The 24,294-nt window shown below is 39.3% G+C and overlaps 1 protein-coding gene across 1 annotated transcript in view; it reads right to left on the bottom strand.

Moving 5' to 3' along the window:
* Positions 1-24,294, bottom strand: part of LOC123760303 (uncharacterized) — a 107,133-nt gene that overhangs the window by 18,696 nt on the left and 64,143 nt on the right. Inside the window, exon 3 of the mRNA XM_045745874.1 lies at positions 17,597-17,681. Within this exon, the coding sequence (XP_045601830.1) occupies positions 17,597-17,666 (70 nt within the window). The 5' untranslated portion in view covers positions 17,667-17,681. The remainder of the gene's footprint in view (positions 1-17,596; positions 17,682-24,294) is intronic.

Raw genomic sequence — 24,294 nt, 5'->3', positions numbered from 1 at the left:
GGGCTCGCCATAGCCCGTGCTGCTTGGAACTTTTGGTTCCCAGTAGCTGAATCTAAAACAACAACAGAAAACCCAGTCTGGAGTGAGACAGAAACAACTGAGCAAGTTGCTGTGTTATGCAACCCTCCAGAAAACGACAGAAGACTTAGACAGGAGCACGACATTAACAACAGAGCAATTGTCACAATCATGAAACGAGCTTGCCTCACTGGCATGTAGGAAAAGGTCTCAACTCTTAATCATGGGGAAATTCAACTAGGGGAAAGTTTATTCTGGAGAACGGAGAACATTATTGACGGCAGAGATACATAGAGAATCAAGCTAACTGAAGCAGCAACAGAAAACATGAAGTCAACATATCAGTGGGTTCACAAATATGATGGGAATTGACGAAATTATCAGATTTAACCTGTTACACAATATGAGTCAGAAATGATGGAAGTCAATTTCGAAATCCCGTTGTGACTGAGCCATCACTATAGTGACATTTGAGTCTCTGGTATAACTTGGCACGAACTGTCCAGGAAAGGGATTAGGATGTAGAAGGTTGACAACACCATAAAGAGAAATTATGAGGACATGAGAGACTTTCCATGAAGAATATCTAAGGGATAAAACTCAGAGGAAAGTCTAGCGCGGGAAGGGAAAATTTAATTCCTTTCAAAGACGACAGTGACTTATAAATATGCCGAACTAATTAACATCAGAAAGAATAAAATAATGCAGACTAGATAGATTAATATGAGAAACTGAGTAATAAAAAAATCAATGTTACATAAATATAAATTAAATCTAACTCTTCAGTGAACAAAACTAAAAAAAAATGCAAAATAAGTCCCATTATTATTAATAACAAATACTCAAAATTGGTAAAATCAAATTAAAAATTACTAACTGGAATAATTCAAATAATTACATTACTGACAAAGAATCTGAATTGTATAATTACTGACAGCATGAATAATTACCACGTAATGCTGTTCATAGAGTTAAAGGGAAACGCAATGGAATATATAACAATATTTATAATTAAAAGGGAATACAAAATAAATCACGGGGACTTAACGGAAGCACTTCTCATAGTATCTTATTTATTTGACATAAAATTCGATTCCAGCGTTACTCCACACCTCATCCACACACAACAGTCATCCAAATACAATAGGACCCACATAAAGTCATCCACACACAACAATCATCCAAATATAATAGGACCCACATAAAGTCATCCACACACAAGTCATCCAAACACAATCCGTAACAATTATTCATAATTGACAACTGAGATCTCACTGCTCATATCAGTGTGATGATATTCACTGGAGAATATTAAGCTGCTACGTCACTGCAATAATGACCTGGCAAAAAAATGACAGAAAACGGTGTTTCTGGACAGCGCAGCAGTTGATCAAGGTGATGATGTACACTTGAATATCTATTTGATACCCAAAGATACAATAGCGTCGGGAGGGGTGTGGAGAGATCCCACTCCTTCCTCGAGGTCTGCTCAACATCTCCTTTCCCATTTATGTGCCAAGAGCATCAGATTCTCCTCCTGTTCGGGGCCACTCCATCCTAAGGACAAAACTCCTCCCAATCCAATTTTTCTCTCCCCGCTTAGCGCCAACAGGAGACGCTGGGAATGGGTGTGAGGGTAGGACCTCGGACCGAAGAATTTGGCTTGGCTTGTGTGCTCCTTGGGAACGCACCCCAGACGGCGCGTTCCCACGAAAGGCCACAACTTCTGGAAACGGGTAAACCTTTGACTCCGTGAATATGGGTGGCATTTCACACTCCAGAGGTCCGGCTCCTCGCTGTACTTACGTGAACTTTTGTGTCAAGGCTGTCACAGTATGACGACACTCTCAATTTCTGCACAGTTTCTCAATAAAATAAAATACACAACACTAGTGTTTTCAAAAACTACAGTACAACGCCATTTTGTGGAAGGACGACCTAACAGGATATTTTTAATCTTATAATATGAAGGGTATAAGGAAGCAAAGTGTATATGAATGAAAGCATGGACAGATTATAGTAACACGAGATCGACAAAGTCCAGAGGCCCAGAAATAAGTAACTTCATGCTCTCTCAAATACTTTTATTATTTCCATTCTCAGTGAGAAGGAAAATGGAGAGGAAATTTGGAAACGACATTGCAGATAAAGAAGGGACCTAACTCAATCTCCTCCACAACAATACAAGGAGAGAAATAAAAAGTTAGGAGACAGGTAATGGAACCAACATACGTCATACCAATTCTGGAATATGCGGCACAGCGTAGGGTCGCTAGTGCCGCTATTTATAGGGTCGCTAGTGCCGCTATTTATAGGGTCGCTAGTGCCGCTATTTATAGGGTCGCTATTTATTTAGACACAAAACGTCGCTGAGGAAAGTCCTGATATATGCCACTAGACTCGTACCTAAGATGAAATGTATAAGTTTCGATGAGACAAGGAATTAAATCTAACAAAATTGGAAGGGAGAAGTAACAGGGTAGACGTGATCAGTCAATGGCTGGTTTGTAACAAGATTAGTTCGAGCACCGAGAGAGTCAATCTACGAGGTTAGGTAAGGGGAGCTAAATCTCAACTCTATATTAGAGAAGAAACAAACGTGATATGATCACAACACACAAAATACTGAGGTGGACAGGGACAGCCTCTTTAAATTGAGAGAAAGTACAGCAAGAAAGCATAAGAAGGAAGCTGGAAATGGAAATGAGTCAAAGAAGTCAAAGGAAATATTCGTACCCTTTACGAGAGGTCAACAAGTGGAATGCACTGAAAGAAGAATTTGAGGAAGCCGCCTACATCGACAATTTTAATTAAGGCAACATTCAACAACGATTTCGAGCGCCAAGAAGAGTAAATTGTAATGCAACAGTTAAAGCAAGGCTAGTAGGCCGTGCAAAAGGGGTTAGACCTCACATCATCGTTGTCGCTGATTAGTAAATAACCACAAGCAAAATTCGCAGGAATTAAAGCAAACAAAAGAAGACTATATATCATTGGTGATACATGAACAAGAAGACACTGGTGGAAACAAAATACATAAATAAGTCAAAAGATATTACAAAGTGTGTCCAGTGTCAGAGTAATAAACAGGTGGAATGTGCTCTTAGGGTAAGTGGCGGGGGTGGACTCAACTTCAAATGGAGATATAACAGTTACTTGAAAACCAGTCATTAAAAGGTCGACAGATGGGACCCAGGAGTCGAAGTATAACCCCCTGCGAGAATAGCTAAATGAGTACTGGCCGGAATATATGACCCTTCGATATAGCCTGCTTCTCACTCTAATTCTAAACTGAATTAAACCTGAATTTTGGAGAGGTAGCTCGCAATATTTCCCCCTTCCAATCACAGAACAGAGGAGGGTTGGGCCCGCGAGCATTTACAAATGTTCCTACACTTAAAACCAACTAAAATTCTTAAGGGGAGACTCGGTTGGCTTCACTTGCCTCGTGGGGGAACCTGTTGCTGGAACCGTGCGAGGGAGCCAACCAGGAACCGGTGTCACAGCTACACTGTGGCTCGTTATCGTCAGAGGGAGGGGAACTCTTTAATGATCTTCGCAGCCAATAGATCTTAATTAAACGTAGACACAATCTTAACTAGGCGTATTGAGTCTTATTCTCACTAACTTGCTGATTAAGTCAATCTTAATCACTGGTGTTCAGTCGAGTGAGGTAAAGCATGTCGTCCATCGTCAGTCGGTGTGTGATTTTTATTCCACACTGTGAGGTACTCCACACCCTATACCGTAAGTTGGTGGGGAAAAGGGCTAATGTGTAGGGGGGAGGGGAGAGAGAAAGGGTTAAGGGGTTCGGCAGATGGCTTGTGGGTGGATGAGGGTGAGGGTAAAGGGGGCAGGAGGGGGGGGGGGCCGTGAATTTATGAGCACGATCCACCTAATTAAAAAACTTGTGACTTTTTTTCGTTTTTAAACAAGTAATATAAATTCATGTAAACCTCCGAATTTAATAAGTTTCTTCGCTTATTTTCTTGTTGACCGACTAGCATATATTTGTCAAGCAAGTCTTGCTAGACGGGCTTCAGCAGTCCGTTAACTGTCAGTCTTTTTTTTCCATCATTTTCAAGTCTTTTTTTTTATTTTAAACCGGTTCAGGGGTGGGGTGGCGGGCCAACGGAGCCACCAAACAGTTGACCAATGGAGACCACTTAACACTTTTTTTTAATATTTTCATAATACTACAGTTATAACTTTCTGTGGCAGCGACTGCTAGCTGCCATGATATATTAATGTCACGTGAGTGCGAATTCATTTATTTCCTTACAGTGGATAATTCTATTAAAAATACACTAGACTCAATATTGCAATTATGCAAACATTGATGATTGATTGATTGATTATACTTTTCTTTGTACACACACAAGTAATATTTAACTCATCTCCAATACACTTATTTAAATTATAGACTTTTAGGACATTGTGACGTGAATCTTTTGTGTTCCTTTTTGCTATTATTGGCTGGCAAAAAAATATTGATTTTACTCCTTACATTTTTCACGTAATTTAGGCAAAATATATTCCGAAGTATCCAAGTTCAGTTTACAGTTTTCCCACTCCAGGGATAACTGTAAACCGTACAGCCAGACCCACTATGTTCTAGTAAGTTTACACCCTCAGAAATCTTTTAAACAGCCTCTCCAATGAACTGCTAATGTTTACGCTCTCTCCAGAGATAAATGAACGACATCCCATGCTAAGTCACCCGCCGGCCTCTCGCGGGCCTCTTCACTGGACGTTTTCCCCCCCTTTTCCCTCTGTTTCTTGACCTCCTGCTGGACTTTCTTTGTTTATCGACCTGCTGGACTTTCTTTGTTTATCGACCTGCTGGACTTTCTTTGTTTATCGACCTGCTGGACTTTCTCTTGTTTCACGACCTGCTGGACTTTCCTTGTTTATTGATCTGCTGGACTTTCACTGTTTCTTGATCTGCTGTACTTTCTCTTTATCTTGATGTGCTGTACTTTCTATTTCTTGACCTGCTGTACTTTTTCTGTTTCTTGATCTGCTGTACTTTCTCTGTTTCTTGATCTGCTGTACTTTTTCTATATTTTGATCTGCTGTACTTTCTCTGTTTCTTGATCTGCTGTACTTTTTCTGTATATTGATCTACTGTACTTTCTCTGTTTCACGACCTACTGGACTTCTTCCATCCGTTTAACGACCAACTTAAATCAAATCAAGTAAAAAAAAATGCACTCATAAATAGTTGTTGTATAATTGTAAATCAAATCATTCATAAATAGTTGTAGATATATAACTGAGTAATTTACACCATTTTTGCTGTGCATTATATTTATAAACGTTATGATACATATAACACGTAATTAAGAAAATTATGCAATGTATAATCTGTGATTTAGATTCTTCATTTGTCAGTGAATTAAACAAATCGTCACAGCTACTGACTCTTGACAGTTAGCTATTGACGGCTGACAGTCAGCTACTGACCCCTGACAATAATCTATCAAGGAAGGGTCAAGTCTAACACGTTCCTTGTGATAATGAATTGCAAATAGATCCGCTCTTTTTCTTTTGATATTAGGGGGGGGGGTTACCCTGGTCTGTCTATCTTTCTATCCATCCATCTATTTATCTATGCATCTATCTATATATCCATCTATCTACCAATCAATCTAGACTTCTATTTTTAGGTCTATTCATTCATCTCCATGTATCTATAAATCTATCTGTTACTGTATCTGTCCATCTATCCATCCATCTATCTATCTATCCAACTATTCATCCATCTACACATCGATCCATCTATCTTCCATCTGTTCATCCATCTATCCATCAACCTATACATCGCTCAGTCTATCTACCCATCTATCTAGTCATCCATCTATCCACATATCCATCTATATATACATCCATCCATCCATTCTATACACCCATATGTGCTTCTATCTGTCGATCAGTCTATCTATCACTCTAGCTTTTAATCTATCTACCGATTTATATATCAGTCTATCCATCCATCTATCCGTCCACCAACGGATAGATGGATCCACTAATACGAAGTCGATGATGCCTTAGTCGATGAGATGCAAGTCTCATGCTAGCCTAACATACTCAGACCTCGTTAAAGCACTCAAAGGAGTGCGAAAGACTTGGTGTAAATCTTGACATAAACTACACAAATACATAAGTTCAAGTACGGTTATTGAGATAATAAAATACATCTCATAGGGATAGATATTATTAATATTATTTCCTAAATATTATTATTTCCAAAATGGCAACACCTAATATTCAATATACAATATCCAACGTTTACAAAACACGTGAAATTCAACGAATTTTTTTTTTCCGAAATATTCTGGTAATGTGTTTTTACATACATACATTTCTACATATAAATAGAGAAAACTCTCCTTACCTCGTCAACAAGTGGAATTCCCTGCGCATTCCTCTACCTCCGAGGGCTGCTTTTTTGTTTTTGTTTTGAAAAGTTAAACGCATTTCTGCCTCTGCCATGGGGCCAAAATTCCCTCAAATGACATTCTCTCAAAAAATGGAGGGTCTCTTGTGGTCCCTTTCGTGGGTTTATTAAACCTGGTGGGGCCCAGGTTCTTCAATGAATATGAAGAGCCTGGTGGCGACCTTCAGTGGATATGAAACAATTGTAGCCACCTTCAGTGAGTTTGAAAAGCCTAGTGGCCACCTAAGTGGGTTTGAGGACCCTAATGACCCCCATTAAGTGGGGTAAAGGTACATGGCAGCCCCATTCTCCTAAAATGGTAGTGCTTATAACAACATTTGGTCGATTGTACGAAAATGATTGTTGGGGCTCCACACATTTCACGTTTTGTATTATTAATAAAAATAAGAAAAATTAAAAGTAACAGCAGAACCTAACCTGTCAAAGCAATCTTACACCTAATTAATATATACGTTATCTTAGGGCTAACATTGTGTATATATATATATATATATATATATATATATATATATATATATATATATATATATATATAACAGCTTGTTATCCTGTGTAAACATTTTAGCTAGGTGCTGTCATCCTCGCCTCAAACTCTCAGTCATTCAACATTCAGGTTCAACCTTTTCTTATGTCGTGCCTCGGCTGCCCGGGCGAGAGGGAGAGATAGAAAAAGAGAGACAACAAAGAAAATAAAAATGAAAGAAAAATACATTTTATCAAAGAAAGTAAATAAACTCTCTTGGTGAAAATTGAGCAATATAAAATGGACAATAAAGAAGAAATGCCATTACAACATTTATATATACACCATTTATTTTGACCATTACATTAATCTACGTAATTCAGTTTGTCCGAAGTGGATTGTAGGTGCAGTATAGTATGGAAGTCCTCTTCGGGCTCACTATAGCCCGTGCTACTTGGAACTTTTTTGTTCCAAGTTGCTGCAGCTAAAACAACAACACTGGTAGTAGGCAACACACATTGCAACGTTCCTCGTCAGGTTCCAAACACATAGGGATATATGCAGTTTATTATTATTATTATTATTATTTTCTACCACAAACGTGGCCACACATTTACAATGCTAACCAGCATATATACATTTTCTTCTATGCAGTGAGAGGTGTACCCCCAGAAAGCTGTTGTGTTGGCCTTAATAACCCTTCAGAGGTTAATTGGCTTTAAGCCAAACTTCAAACTAAACCAATCAGGTGGCACGAGAATAAACACATGCAAACTAACTATACATAGGAAAGTGTGTATGAAGTGTGTATATACACCTCCACTCCTCGGTGTATATACACCTAAGAGAATACATTTGTCCTGAACAATATTCATGTCTTACGTAAACTTGCTGCTTGTTCGTTAAGCTCTTGTGGTGGCCATTATAACCCTCTCACGGTTGACAAGTTATAAACCCGACACCAAATCAAGCCGAAGGTGGTGAAAGCAAAGAGCCGCAGCTCAAGGCGATGTGCGGCAGCAAAATGTCAACAGTTAGCACGGAGAATGAGGCGGAAGAAGGCAGTCGACATTAGAAAGAGTCAGTAGAGTCAGTGTTGATGAGGCTTCAAACTCATTTCTCACCTGGAGAAATAACACGACTTGCAGGGCAGGAAACAAGATATCAGGACAGACGGAAGAATAAAACTTGACACAATAGTCGACACACAGATGTGACATCAGGAAGATAAGCAACACACTATAGAGGATGGCAACCTGTCACAATAGACAATCAAACACACGATAGCCTGACAGCAGCCGCCAACATGGCTTGCACTGTGTCCAATTCTGACAGAGCTGACAAGTTGCTTGGGGAAAGTTGACTAGGGAGTGGTGTGAGCGTCAGCTGCGGCAGCTAATTGGTTGTAAGCCCTCTGCCAGACCCACCACACGCGTACCCACACACACCACCAAACACCTGGGGGTTTGGTGTAACTCCCGCTTGCGTGCGCTCACACACACACACACCACTAAACACGTGGGGTTAGCCTCACCATATTGTTAAATAAGCAAACTTTGCGTTATACCACTTAGAATTGTCCCCGTTGTCTCGTTAATGGAGAGAATGTCAGTGGGCGGCGGAGCACTCAAGTCTTATATGAGCTGTCTCGAGTTTGTTGATTATAAAGCCTTCAATTTGTCGGGGACACGAATTCTGTACATTGATCTTTCTCATGATGCAGTCCACACCAGTTGCCTGCAAATCCCGGGGAGTGAACCTGGGTACCTTGGTTGTGAGCCGTGAATATACACAACCTATGCTTCTGGACTCACATGTACAACTGTGGACTGGGAATTTCGTTATAAATCGTATTGTGTTCTGGGTATCTTCTTCGGTGTCGAGAACTTCGGAAAACTCTCCTGGAAATTTTCTCTGGGGAAAAAAAAATTCGTGAGCCCATTTTTGCCATAGGCTGTTCTCATTTAATCACGTTCTCTTATATGTTTGTTGCGTATTTAATATAGATTTCGCCTTCGCATGCTTATTTTTATTCCTTTTACAGTGTTTGCATTATATATATAGCGGGAGGTTAGGGCAGGGAGCCTCGGCACTCCAGTCACGCTCTTCCCAACCGCGAGGAAATTTACGCTGCCAGATCCCCGAAATAAGTGAGGGTGAGGCGCCCGCTGGAAAACTGCTCTTCGATTGAAGTTCAGAAAACGATGCTTTATGCCGCGGTGGGTAGCAAGCAGGTATTCGAGAAGGAAGGCTGGCAGCAGCCATGAGGAAAATCAGCAGCCATGAGGCAGACCTGCAGCCATGAGGCAAACTGGCAGCCATGAGGCAGACTGGCAGCCATGAGGCAGACTGGCAGCCATGAAGCAGACTGGCAGCCATGAGGCAGACCTGTAACCATGAGGCACACCTGCAGCCATGAGGTAGTCCAACAGCCATGAGGCAGACCAGCAGCCATGAGGCAGACCTGCAGCCATGAGGCAGTCCAATAGCCATGCAGAGAGACAACCATTAGACAGGCAGGCAGACAGGCAGGCAGGCTGGCAGACAGGCAGGCAGACAGGCAGAAAGACGGGTAGGCAGTCTGAAATAACATGAGAACGACAGATAACATTACATGTTTTTAGGGTCTCATTCACCACGAGACTCAGGATCGTGTATATTGTGATCATGTCCTCTCTCTCCTATCATCTTTCCCATCCGAAGTCAAATCCCAGTCTCTTCAGCCTTTCCCTTATACCTCAGATCTTTAGCTTCAGAGAACAGTGTTACGAGATGATAGTGTTCTGATAATCACTAAATTGTTATATATTTTTAATCAATTATACAAAGGAGCTGCAAAATGGGGTAAATACCCTTCATGAAAAATTATCTCTAAAACTAGTCAAAAAAAAATAGCTGGCTGTTCCAAAGGCAATAGTAAGGCCAATGATTTTTGCTATACTGATGATCTAGTTCTAAAAGACACCAACTAGATATCCTGTGGAAAAATATTGATAAATATGCGAATGGTACAGTGCTTACATTACGTTCAATCCTGGCAAATGTGCTATAGTTTCTTTGAGCTCACTTGACTCATTTTATCCAGATTTCAAACAAAAACAAAACAAGGTGGAGAGATTTCAGCTAAATACTTCGAAAAGCATTTTGGGGCGTAATATATTTTCAAAGGGCCCGCTTGTAAATTTGTATGATCTCACAAAGCAAAGCCAGAGCTCTGACTAAAGTCTAACTGACTTCAGACTTTATGAAAGTCAGAGCAAATGACGTGTAGAAACAAAGGTGCAGTCACATGGGATACACAAGTTTGAAAACTACTGAGAGAAGTTTGATCAATAATTCATCAAACAGGGAAAAAAAGAGTTAGCGATATTACCGCACCTTTTTATCGGTGATATATCACCAGTCTCAAAATGCCAGCATAATTCGTCCAATGAGAGGACAAGATAAACAATGACGAACCAATGGGTTAAGTCCCGCTGTCGAATATCGAGTAAACATAGCCTGCTGAAGACTGAGGCAACTGACGGAGACGTCTTGAGAGTCAATCTATACTATTGAGCCGTTTCTGTGAGAAATTCGAATGGCAAATGGTTCCTAAGCTGGGTCAGGACCTGAGGTTAACCTTATTTCACGGAAGACTGCAGCTGGGAGGGAAGAAAACGTTTTATGTTGTCCTAACCTGAGGTTGAGCTACGAGTGAGGGCAGCACCCGGGCCATTGGGCAGAGAGCCTCGGGGGTACTCTCTGTTATTTAGTGATGGGTCGTACATTTATTTTTCTTGTCTTTAGGGATTAATGGAAATAAGTTTGCAGGGAGACCACTGTGGGAGTAAGTGAGGGAGATCACCGTGGGAGCAAGCAAGAGAGACCACCGTGGGAGCAAGCAAGAGATCACCTTGGGAGCAAGGAAGAGAGACCACCGTGGGAGCAAGCAAGAGACCACCGTGGGAGCAAGCAAGAGACTACCGTGGGAGCAAGCAAAAGAGACCACCGTGGGAGCAAGCAAAAGAGACCACCGTGGGAGCAAGCGAGGAAGACCCCACATTCCCCCGTCCTAATCTGTCAACTCTCCAAACTTACCTGTCCCCCCCCCCCGGACATCTGTCAGTGACCTGTCTTTTTTTTTTTGTCAAAGCCTGCCACCACTCATCACCCCCCCCCCCCCCCTCCCTTGACAAACATGTACGTCAAGGTTCACTTAGACTTAAAAGTCTGATATCTGAACAGCCAGGATACAAAAATCACAGTCAAAGTCTCCAAAGAAAAAGTTAAATTATTTTCCCCAGGATAAATATCAAATTAAAAAATCCACACGATCGAAGCTCATTAAAATAATTTCTTTCAGGAAACGTCTTTTTCCTATCTCGTAAAAAATACAATAATAATTTATTTCAATTATGCCTTTCGCTTGGAATTCTTGTAATGAAACCTGGTATGCAGATACTAAACGAGGAAGAAAGTCAAGACTATGTATGTATATATATATATATATATATATATATATATATATATATATATATATATATATATATAGAGAGAGAGAGAGAGAGAGAGAGAGAGAGTTTACTTTAGTCCTGGAGTAAGCTCAATGAGTCTGGCTCTCAATTATAATGGGTTTACAAAAGTACAATACTGCAGATTTACCCTCCAGGGAATAATGATACGTTAGGACCTTACATATCTGGCGACATGAGAATGTTCTGTCCTTTATTTATGTTTGTCACAAGAATAGTGAGGATTATTAGATCGATTAGGCTGCCTAAGTCATAAACTTAGTCGAGGACTAATGTAAACTGTCCGTGTATATACGCGGAGACAGAGAGTACACCTCTCAGTGTATAACTAGTGTATAACCAGTTTATATAACCGGCACTGTGTATAACTCCGTCCTGAAATTGATCCCCGAGGCCTGGATCGCTACAGTTGAATGCACACTGGAGTTTTATTGGAAACCTTTAAGAAAACGTAAACCAGTTTAATGCACCATTTAAAGGTATGTTTTAGTGAAGACGTTAGTTAGATACTGCTGATCAGGAACAGCTTATTTGGTGGTTATCACTGTATGTGCTCCTCTATCATAAGGTTACAAAATGTCAATTCTATGTTTAATGCATCATCTAATATATTGAGGTGAAATATTGATGCTTATCAGTTCTGTACAAGCCATATGAAAGGCAGTGCCTAAATGAGTAGAAATTTTGCATGATTGCAGATTAATTAATTAGTTGATTTATTTAGATGCATAACAATTAAAAACTGACATATTAAGCCTGTTATGATTAGTTTATATTAGTTGTACTGCTAATTGTCTCATCACTATAATTTTGTGATAAATATTGTATATTTACGATAGATTATCTTGTTAATTTTTTTGTTAAAAGTCATTCACTTTATGCCTAAAATTAAATTTTTTATTCAGATTGCTATACACCTGTTTAGTCCAGCCAACATTGAAATGATTTGTATAAGCTGCTACCAATTAAGTTTCTGATTCTCCTAATGAAAATGTCTACTTGCTAGTTTGTTATTGTAACTTTATGCAATTCATGTGTTGTAATTTTCATGTAAACTTCTCCAATTATAAATGAACAACAATTTATGAATAATATTTTTCACTGATCGATTGATTGAGTGTTATGGAGTATTAATAACAAGTGAGATTTTTCCTGTCCAAGATCCTCCTTAAAGTTATTAGATAAATACTCAAGAATGAACTACAATGCAAAAATGGTTATAAGAACATAGACATCACGAGTCTTGTCATCAAATAAGTAGCAGAATAGTGGAATTCGTTGCACTGAACACTGAGCTACTGAACCCATGTCGTAGCTCAGTCGATTAAGGCAGCGTCTGTGATCCTCTAGGACGTAGGTTCGAACCCTCGTCACGGCCCTTGTGGTTTTGTTCATGTGGAATTCGTATTGACAATATGTCACTTCAATACCAACAAGAATCGTAAATATAAATTCGTAAAAATACAACAAGGTGTTGAATGAAATAGAGGCGAAGACTTTGCTAATCAGAAATATTCGTTGGTATTAAGTATACTTGCTGGTTGGTCGGTAAGGTATTGTGGTGGCGTTAGTTTTGTTTTCTTTATTAAATAATCTACAATATAAGGATCATGTTTACATCAATTTACAAAGGTTAAATACTACATTTATATATAGCTTGTGTAATTCTCAGTAAACCAATTTTTCATATCATTACAGAGCATGAGCCGTAAACCCCAAATGTTATACTTGATCCTAGAACTTCAATATACTCGCAAGAACTTCAATATTTTGTCTACTGAATAACCCTTCTGGCTGCCTATCCACACACCAAATAATATAATCAGAGAGTAACATAATTATTGCATTCTTAATTTTCTTGCATTTTATGTCAATATGACCGTTCAATTGCAAATGGTTTGCTCAAGACACCATTGATATACACGCTGCTCCGACACTGTTTATAAAGCATACAGATCCAATCAATAAATTCTTGTGCCACTCCTACACTCCAATATTTCTAAAACAAACTGAACATCAACACGGTCAAAAGCTTTCGACGTAAGTGGCTCTCCAGAAGTTGATCTTCAGCCTAACATCAAACCAAGTTTTAGGATGTTGTTGATGTAAAACATTGCACGGGAGTGATCCCTCAGAATTTACATTATTCATATTCTATGCATAATTATTGTAATTATTTTTATTATTAATATTTTATTATTAATTTATTACTTAATTTTGGGGGTTGACTAAGCGGCATCGATAGCAGGGGAAGTTATCGTATTGGCATTGCAATCCAGAAGCCCCGAAGTTCGAATCTCGGCGAAGATGTAGCTCATCTTTAAATCCTGTGCCAGGTAGCTTCCGACGTCTAACAATAGCCTCGCCCCAGCAGCATGACTAATTCACACAATGATAGAGATACAACTTTCCTACTACTTTTACTCTGTGGTTGGAACTCCCAACCTAAAATCAGGTCGGCTTGTAAGCATCGTTTCTTTCCATGCGTGTTAGTACTGAAGTAGCCAACGTACCGTAGATGACCTAGTGAAGGGCTGGCCTACCTGCCTTGTGAGCTCTCTGCGTAACCCTAGCGTTATTTGGTACTATTTTTCACCGTTGTTGCAACATCGTAACAACGTAATTACGTTGTATGTTTGGTGGATATGTACACACGTGCACACTAATTGTTATCTCGAGCTGAGATAATAATACTGTCACTTCCAGTGCAGGCATTATTTATTCCAGAGTTTGATAAGACTGCTAAGACTCTAAAGCCTTTCTAACACTAAGTTATTCATCGTTAAAATACCCCATAAAAAATTAAACTAATTATAAACGTAACTGGGACGTTGTTTACAGTTTAATAATTATATGATTTAGCTTCGAGAGGAAGTTCGATGCACAGCAATGCTGTATGCCCGGGAGTGTGTGCAAATATTCTCTCTCATATTCCTCAATAATATTCATATTCCTCGTAATATTCCTCACCTCTGTTGCTGTTGTCCTGTTGCACGGACCCTGCAAGGTCTCGTGCACACGACAACAGCAACAGAGGTGAGGAATATTACACAAGGTAGCCAGCTGGCACCCTGCATGCTGGCCCTACTCTGGTGTGGCTCATATTGTTTTCATCTTAATAAAGTAAGGGATGTTTACGCAGTCTCTACCTCTTTCTCTCTGCTTTATTCTATGTCTCTCTTTTATTTTATTTTTTTTTTCAATTTATTTTGCTCTCTCTCCCTCTCCTCCCATTTGTTTCTATCTCGTTTTCTCATTTATTTTCTCGATTTATGTTTTCTTTATTTTTTACTCTCTCTCTCTCTCTCTCTCTCTCTCTCTCTCTCTCTCTCTCTCTCTCTCTCTCTCTCTCTCTCTCTCTCTCTCTCTCTCTCTCTCTCTCTCTCTCTCCTCTCTCTCTCCTCTCTCCTCTCTCTCTCTCTCTCTCTCTCTCTCTCTCTCTCTCTCTCTCTCTCTCTTCTCTCTCTCTCTCTCTCTCTCTCTCTCTCTCTCTCTCTCTCTCTCTCTCTCCCGTCCTCTTCCCTTCCCATTCCGCGTCCACAACAACAGCGATCACTCAGGCGGGAGGGCTGTAGTGGGGGAACTGCTGATTCGTTATTGCCTAGTATTTTGTCCTGATATTTCTCGCGAAAATGAACACTTAAATATATCATACGACTTATTTTACTCTAAATTTGTATATATATATATATATATATATATATATATATATATATATATATATATATATATATATATATATATATATATATATATATATATATTACTGAATGTTACTGGATCAGTGATGCTAGCGCAAATCTTCCTATATTTCGTATGTTCTTCTCTGAATAGGAAGTTGAGAATTAACATTTCAAACTTCAATTTACGGTTTAATTAAAGCCTAACGCTAAAAGATGCGTTTCTCGTTCAACCTGACAACATTTTAAAAGGCAGTGATAAAGTGTATACAAGTCAGCTTGAGCAAACCTAATATATAAGATATATATATATATATATATATATATATATATATATATATATATATATATATATATATATATATATATATATATATATATATTAGTGTACAGTATTTTGATAGGCGTCTTTCTTGTAAACATATGTTGTTGAATATGATCAAAAGGGTAAGATTTATGATTCTAACACGAATTTTCTCAAAATTTCTTACGTTTCTCTTCACTGTCGAGGGAAGTTGAAAAATTTTGATCTGACGCCTAGGGATGCCATCTGGGCGAAGTGCAGAGTCATTTGGGTTTTGGTCCACTAGGATGCGGGGTTCTCCAATGGGGAGGGGCAAGGTTTCTCTTGATGATATCATTCACCTCGTTGTCTTGCATACCAACCCTTGGGGCTTCCGCAGTGCAACCCATGCAGTCCATATGGGTCTGCTTCCACTCTGTTGCAAATGCACTTGTATTCGGTGTGAATTGGGGCTCCAAGGCGGAGGGCCATTGCTACACGAAGGGACTCTGGATCTAGACGCGCGCGTGCTATATATAAATTAGTGTACCTTGCTGTCCCTTTATGATAATGCATATGCTAATTCTCGTAACAAACACGAGAGAATGAAATTATTCTCGGTTCACAGGCCCTTGCAATAAAGTTTTTTTTATTGCTGCTTTTAAATCTTCAAACTGGCACACTGCCTCGACCAAACATCTATTCATCCTATCCGTCGCCTCCAGACCAGCAACTCCTCAGGTGTCGACACAATGGAACAAATTTAGAGGAACTCTGCAGGCTCTCATCATTAGCTCTCAGAATTCTCCAGGTTTTCTTTTCTCTCTGCCAATAACACGTAATTATTTCTCAGATTTTATCCCAGTATAAAATGCGAATCGTGCCGTGAGGCTGAGAGAGGTTGTAGGGCCTGTGATGGAGAGTGTGTATCTCTCCTCTACTATAACTACCGCTCAAGCACTCTATGTTCATTATAACTACCTCTCAAGCACTCTATGTTCATTATAACTACCTCTCAAGCACTCTATGTTCATTATAACTACCTCTCAAGCACTCCATGTTCATTATAACTACCTCTCAAGCACTCCATGTTCATTATAACTACCTCTCAAGCACTCCATGTTCATTATAACTACCTCTCAAGCACTCCATGTTCATTATAACTACCTCTCAAGCACTCCATGTTCATTATAACTACCTCTCAAGCACTCCATGTTCAATATAACTACCTCTCAAGCACTCCATGTTCATTATATCTACCTCTCAAGCACTCCATGTTCATTATATCTACCTCTCAAGCACTCTATGTTCATTATATCTACCTCTCAAGCACTCCCTGTTCATTATATCTACCTCTCAAGCACTCCATGTTCATTATATCTACCTCTCAAGCACTCCATGTTCATTATATCTACCTCTCAAGCACTCCATGTTCATTATATCTACCTCTCAAGCACTCCATGTTCATTATAACTACCTCTCAAGCACTCCATGTTCATTATATCTACCTCTCAATCACTCCATGTTCATTATATCTACCTCTCAAGCACTCCATGTTCATTATATCTACCTTTCAAGCACTCCCTGTTCATTATATCTACCTCTCAAGCACTCCATGTTCATTATATCTACCTCTCAAGCACTCCATGTTCATTATATCAACCTCTCAAGCACTCCATGTTCATTATATCTACCTCTCAAGCACTCCATGTTCATTATAACTACCTCTCAAGCATTCCATGTTCATTATAACTACCTCTCAAGCATTCCATGTTCATTATAACTACCTCTCAAGCACTCCATGTTCACTTAGAAAAACAAGATGTGTCGGAAACTCACATGTCGCACAATGAGAGGAAAAAAATGTCTTCAGAGTTTTGGACAAGGAACTCGGCTTTAAATCTTCAATTCTATAGAATTGATCCTTTGAAGACAATTGTACCATTCCACATGCTGATGTACGAAATGTGGAAGTTGTTTCGGACCTTCTGAACTATCACCAAGTAGTTAGTTGCCTGCTAATGGTCCAGGATTGACCGAAAGGTCGAAATTATTAACTCTGATTCTAGAATTTGCTGAAATTGTTAGTCATTCACCCCTACCTGATGAGTGAGCTTGACCGTAAGACGTAAGGTTGAGAGTGAGGGACTAATAATAGAGAGGTTCAGGAGGTCTCACCTAGGAGAGGCAACATGCCAGCACCCAGCAGCAGCAGGAGGAGGGGGGCAGGCGGCACAACAGCTCTCATCCTCAAAGCGTCGACCTGCAGGAAGTGAAACCCAATATTACCTCCCATGCGAATAATGTTATACATTTTTTTTATTTCTTACAAACATTTTGACACCTTTAGTCGGCCGTATACTAATTTCATCTTCAGTTTGTCCATAAGAACTCTAAACTTAAGTATTCTAGAAGAACATTAATAACAGACTTAAACGGGACAGGAGGAAATAGCTATAATTGTAAATTAGAATGGCTGTCTTTCTGGGGGTTGCTAGCCCCGACGCCCGTGGCTAGCCTCGCACAACTGTTCACTTCTGTTTGGGTCGGAGTTGGCCCAAGGGCCACGAGTGCCATTTGGCTCAGTAATCATTAGAACCCCCAAAGGACGATTCGTAGAATATCATTACTATTCTTTGGATAATTCTTATTTTTTTCCTGCTTGTTTTTCTTTCTTTGAATAACACACAACGTTTTGCATTCATGTTTTCAAAATCAAATTAGAGTTTATGATACTTTGCTTGTGATTAGTTATAATATGAGAGCGATCTTATTAGCACGGTTGGTGGTCAGCGAATACCCTCATGATGAGTACATCCACCACACCTGCCTCTACCTGGTATACAGCACACCACCACCACCACCACCACTACCACCACCACTACCACCACTACCACCACCACCACTATCACTACCACCAACACCACTATCACTACCACCAACACCACTATCACTACCACCAACACCACTATCACTACCACCAACACCACTATCACTACCACCAACACCACTATCACTACCACCACCGCTACAACCACCACCACCACCACTATCACTACCACCAACACCACTATCACTACCACCAACACCACTATCACTACCACCAACACCACTATCACTACCACCAACACCACCACCAGCACCACCACCAACAGGCACTCTGTCAGCCCGGGTTGCTGCACCTGTAAATGGCTACAAAATCTTATTTGAATACTGATGCTTGCCTCACCCAGAGGCAGCTGAGTTAGGAGTCGAGGGTGGAGATTTGGCGGGTTTTTTTCCTACCACAGATGTAGCCACACATTTACAATGCTAACCAACATATATACATTTTTGTCTGCCCTCCTTGGACAGGGTTAGAGATCTGTTAAACATATAGGTCAGTGATTTATTGAACAATCAACCGCAGGAGAAGAGTGTAGTACTTTTAAAATGCTAGTAAAACCGACATACATAAATTTACGTCTGTCCTACATAAACAGTGTTTGAGGTGTGTTCTTTTATACATAATATGATTAATGTGTGCTTACACAGGTGAAATGCAATTTTGACCAGCTTACAAATATACACTTACATACATACAATATATATATATATATATATATATATATATATATATATATATATATATATATATATATATATATATATATGTCGTACCTAGTAGCCAGAACTCACTTTTTGGCCTACTATTCAAGGCTCGATTTGCCTAATAAGCCAAGTTTTCCTGAATTAATATATTTTTTCTAATTTTTTTCTTATGAAATGATAAAGCTACCCATTTCATTATGTATAAGGTCAATTTTTTTTATTGGAGTTAAAATTAACGTAGATATATGACCGAACCTAACCTAACCTAACCTATCTTTATAGGTTAGGTAGCCGAAAAAGTTAGGTTAGGTTAGGTTAGGTAGTCGAAAAACAATTAATTCATGAAAACTTGGCTTATTAGGCAAATCGGGCCTTGCATAGTTGGCCGAGAAGTGCGTTCTGGCTACTAGGTACGACAATATATATATATATATATATATATATATATATATATATATATATATATATATATATATATATATATATATATATATATATATATATGTCGTACCTAGTAGCCAGAACTCACTTCTCAGCCTACTATGCAAGGCCCGATTTGCCTAATAAACCAAGTTTTCCTGAATTAATAGATTTTCTCTAATTTTTTTCTTATGAAATGATAAAGCTACCCATTTCATTATGTATGAGGTCATTTTTTTTTATTTGAGTTAAAATTAACGTAGATATATGACCGAACCTAACCAACCCTACCTAACCTAACCTAACCTATCTTTATAGGTTAGGTTAGGTTAGGTAGCCGAAAAAGTTAGGTTAGGTTAGGTTAGGTAGGTTAGGTAGTCGAAAAACAATTAATTCATGAAAACTAGGCTTATTAGGCAAATCGGGCCTTGCATAGTAGGCTGAAAAGTGAGTTCTGGCTACTAGGTACGACATATATATATATATATATATATATATATATATATATATAATATCCTACTTTGGCTAGGTAAGATAGCTGTTATAAAAAACATAGCTACCTGCTATAGATAGCTTAGTATGTGTTACTAAGCACTTAACCACTGAAGGTGACAATAAGGTGCTTTTACAAGCTCAGGTTATAGTTACATCACAAACATTGTATAACTGATACATCACATAGTCAGTCTTGGGTACGAGCCCAGTGTACCATCAAGTGTATTCAGAAAAGGCTGCGTATCGAGAATGCTATAGGGTGTAAGGTGAGTCGCTGGGAAGCTGTGAGTGACAAGGGTACGCAGCTAAGCGGCTGCGAATTGAAGGGTCAGTAATTGGAAGGTTGAGGTCGCAGTTTATAATTAACTAGGCGGCTGTGGGTGCGCCATTATGGGTGGCCACTGTGGGTGACTGAGGGTTGCTACAGGTGGCTGCGAGTGGCAAAGTAGCCAGGTGGTTGTACGGGGTGGGAGAGCTAGGCAACGGTTCATAACAGCGTTGGCTGTTTTACAGGTAATCTGTATCTGTTTACATTCACTGATCAGTAGTAACTTTCCAGAAGACTATTGGCGTCATCAATAGCTGTTCACTCATCACCAGGAGGCAGCTTCTCAGTCAAACTTTCAACTTGACGACTTCACATAAGAAAACTTTCCGAAAGTTCAACCTTTTCTGACGACAGTTCCGGCATAAAACCCTCTGCCACCCTCTTCCTGACTGGTCCCGCGCCATGGCAGGTTTCACCCAAAGGCAGAACCCAGCCTCCACTGCTGACCTTTGAGAAATTATCGTGAGGTTATTTTGGAATGGGATATGGTCGTTCCGGCAACTGATAACATTTTAATGTTTGTAAATCCATACAAATATTCCTATTTAGTGTTGTAAAAAGCCTTTGAAGATTTTTAAGTGGCGTCATAATTTCTATGCCTCAATTTTCCATAGTAAAGAGCCAGAACTGTTATCCTTCTGGAGTTTGCCAATGTAACTAAGTTTGTTGTTAAATTTTAATTCTGTGTGTAACAATCACGCAATAAAAAAATATTATAATTTTGCGAATAGTTAGGTCTAGGTTAGGTTATTTGTTTTAGTGTTCTTCCCAATTATTTGAATATGATGAACATGGGTAAACCTTTCAACCCCTCCTCTGACCAAGTCCATTCCATCCAGCGGTCGACCCCAAAGACGGCAATTGTTAGGTTAGGTGTTTAGATTAAGTTGGCGATTATTTGTGTTTATAGTACGTGGGTGAAGCATTTACAGCATTGTGGTTTGAATAAAATTCGTCAGGGAACAACCCGTCCTCGACTCAAGTCCATTACATCCAGCGGTCGACCCCACAGACGTATTCATCAATTTTAACATGCTGTTCATTCAAAACAGAAATTTTCTCAAATATAAATTAATATTATAATAGAATATTGTGCACATATAGGCATAGGTTAGGTTAGGTTAGGTGTTTAGGTTCTGTTGGCGATTATTTGTATTTGTAGTACGTGGGTGAAGCATTTACAGCGTTGTAGTTCGAACAAAATTCGTCAGTGACGCACTTGTTCCGGAAGTGTTCGAACGAAATCAGTTGTGAGTCGTGTGTAAACCGTTTTTCATTTAAGCGTCTCTAAGGTCAAACCCCAGCTTTGGAAGAGCCTACCATGAAGACAGACGTGTAAACCATTTTCCATTCATAATCATGTATGGCTGGATTAACGAGCATTTGGACTTTGATGATGAGTATGATGCCCTCACAGCCCCGCTCCTGTGCCAAAAAGTTCCGCTACGAGCTCAATATAGTCCGTGCTACTTTGGAACGTTTTGTTCAGAGTAGCTGAATCTAAAACAACAATAACGGTGACGCCCTGGTACTTTGAATACAGAAAGTAACCAAAACACTGTTCTGGTAAAGGCTAACTTAACAAGAATTTGGCTAAGGCTTCTGAAGATGGGCTGCAAGTCTGGGTTGCTAATGCTTCATCCATTGTGAAACATAAACAACGCACACAATTGTAGCCAATTATTTGTAGTAGTGAATACAAATAATTGCCAACAACATACAGTAACCTAACATTCCCTAGGCCTAGCTCTTCGTAACTACAATATTAATCATATTAATCATACAATCATATTAATTTAGATTGGAGAAAAATACAGTTGTTATTACTATACACAGCTTGTTAAAGTTGACGAATGTGCCCTTAATGACAGCCACAGCAGAGGCGAAGGTTCCTTAAAGATGGCGAGTTGTTACTCTGTTATTACTTTAGTGCCGGAACGACTTTTACGATTTTAATGAAATTGAAGCGATTGTTATTTTTTATCGTTTTCCTCAAGTCACGGAAGAGGTAAAGGACAGTTTACTATAGGACTAATTACTTTTGTTTCTGAAATGATTGGTTGCTATTGTATAGATTGATCTTGAGGGCTTCTCTAGCTGTTATCTGCGCTTTTCTTTATAAAGACTAGGTTATGTTGATAGGCTAGGCAAGGTTAGTAAGTTAGGATCAGCTAGGCTATGTTAGGCAAAACTTTGTAAGATAGACTAGGCAAGGTTATGTTTGTTAGATAAGGTAAGTTAGATAAGGCTAGACTACGTTACACATGGTAGGCTGGGCAAATTTATGTTAGGCTACGCAAAGCTATTTTAGATAGGCTAGGCGATTTTAGATAGGCTAGGCGATTTTAGATTAGGCTAGGCTATGTTAAATATGCTAGGCTAGGTATATTTGTACCTGTAGGCTGTTAAATTTTTTTTATTGATATAAGGAATCACGAATCTGGTTAAAATAAAACGTTTCACCACATGACACCAGTGGCAGTTTCCGAGCGTGTCGACGTGATTTTTATGCTGTTTTCCGAGCGTGTCTAAGTGAATTATTTCGCTGTTTTCCGGGCGTGTCTCAGTTATTTTTATGCATTTTTCGGCCATCTAAGTAATTTTACGCATTCAGAAGCATACATTTATCACAAACTAAGAGCCATTTTGTTTAAAACTTTGAGGATTATGTCATCATGTAATAATACCAAGAGGAGTAAATCATAAAAAGTCATGTTTATTAATTCTAGTTACAATTGAATGACTCGCTTCTTATAACACGTCCGTAATGGGTGTAATATTATGATGGAGATCGGCTTGCCCGTCCCCTCCTCCCTGACAGGCTGACTGATTGCCTGCCCATCCCCACGCTTGTCTCCGCTGTCAGTCACCCGTCCGCCAGTGTGTCAAATCACCTTTTACTCAAACTTTGTCTCCGCTTAACGTGTACTGAAAGGCTTCGAGGCGCCACTGGCGTGTCTTGCAGCAGCTCCGGCGGTCTCTCGAAAAGTTAAAGACTTGCCGTAAGCTCTTTAGTATTTGACCCGCTTCAGCACCCCCGCTGGACGCAGACCAGCTCGCAAGCAGATCAGCAGACAGGCGTACCGTGGGTATTTGAGTCAACAACCACATGTAAACGGAGAGGTGTACCCCGCTTCGTGGTGTATATATATATATATTATATATATATATATATATATATATATATATATATATATATATATATATATATATATATATATATATACTCTGGAGACTATAGTCGACGGGAGACATCTCCCGTCACGCAGGGTGCAGTTGCACCTCCACAGATCTCCAGTATCATCTATTGATACTGGTGATGGCTCAAAAGGGCCACCACTTACGAGCTATTCATGCCCGTGCCACCTTTTGGGTGGCTTCATCTTCGAGACTTTAGTTCTGAACCACGTTCAGAACTAAAGTATACTTGCTTGTTTCTCAGTAAGCTATTGTTGTGATGATCTCTAATCTCCAGAGGTTGGTAGGCCTTAAACAACGTAACCCCCAAACCATGAGTACCTGCTGAAGGTGCTCAACACAGAGCAACACAGTGCTCAACATGATCACAAATTCTACACATAAAATAATAGTGATGCTACTCTTATAGTAGTAAATTCTACTCATATAATAGTAATTCTACTCATAAAAATAGTAATTCTACTCATAAAAATAGTAATTCTACTCATAAAAATAGTAATTCTACTCATAAAAATTTTGAGTAATTCTACTCATAAAATATTAGTGATGTGTTTCTCCATTATGTTATACTTTAGCTCGAGTAAACATTGTTTCAATTCATGTAAATTCCCAGAATACCTTTTTTGAGCAAAATTAATCTCTTTTGAAGTTTAAAAATCTCCTTATTTTAACTTTAAGTTTTCATCCAGCACTAGAAAGTTACTCATCCTATGAGTGATCAATTGAACATGGATGACAATTATCCATTAACACCGTTGTATCATAACAGTAAACCTCATCACCGGATCATGCACGATAACAAGTTATGGCTTTTATAGGAGGCTACAAACTACGTGCTTTCATG

The sequence above is a fragment of the Procambarus clarkii genome, chromosome 39, assembly GCF_040958095.1.
Source record: "Procambarus clarkii isolate CNS0578487 chromosome 39, FALCON_Pclarkii_2.0, whole genome shotgun sequence".
Lineage (NCBI taxonomy): Eukaryota > Metazoa > Arthropoda > Malacostraca > Decapoda > Cambaridae > Procambarus > Procambarus clarkii.
This window is presented reverse-complemented; position numbering and strand designations above follow the sequence as displayed.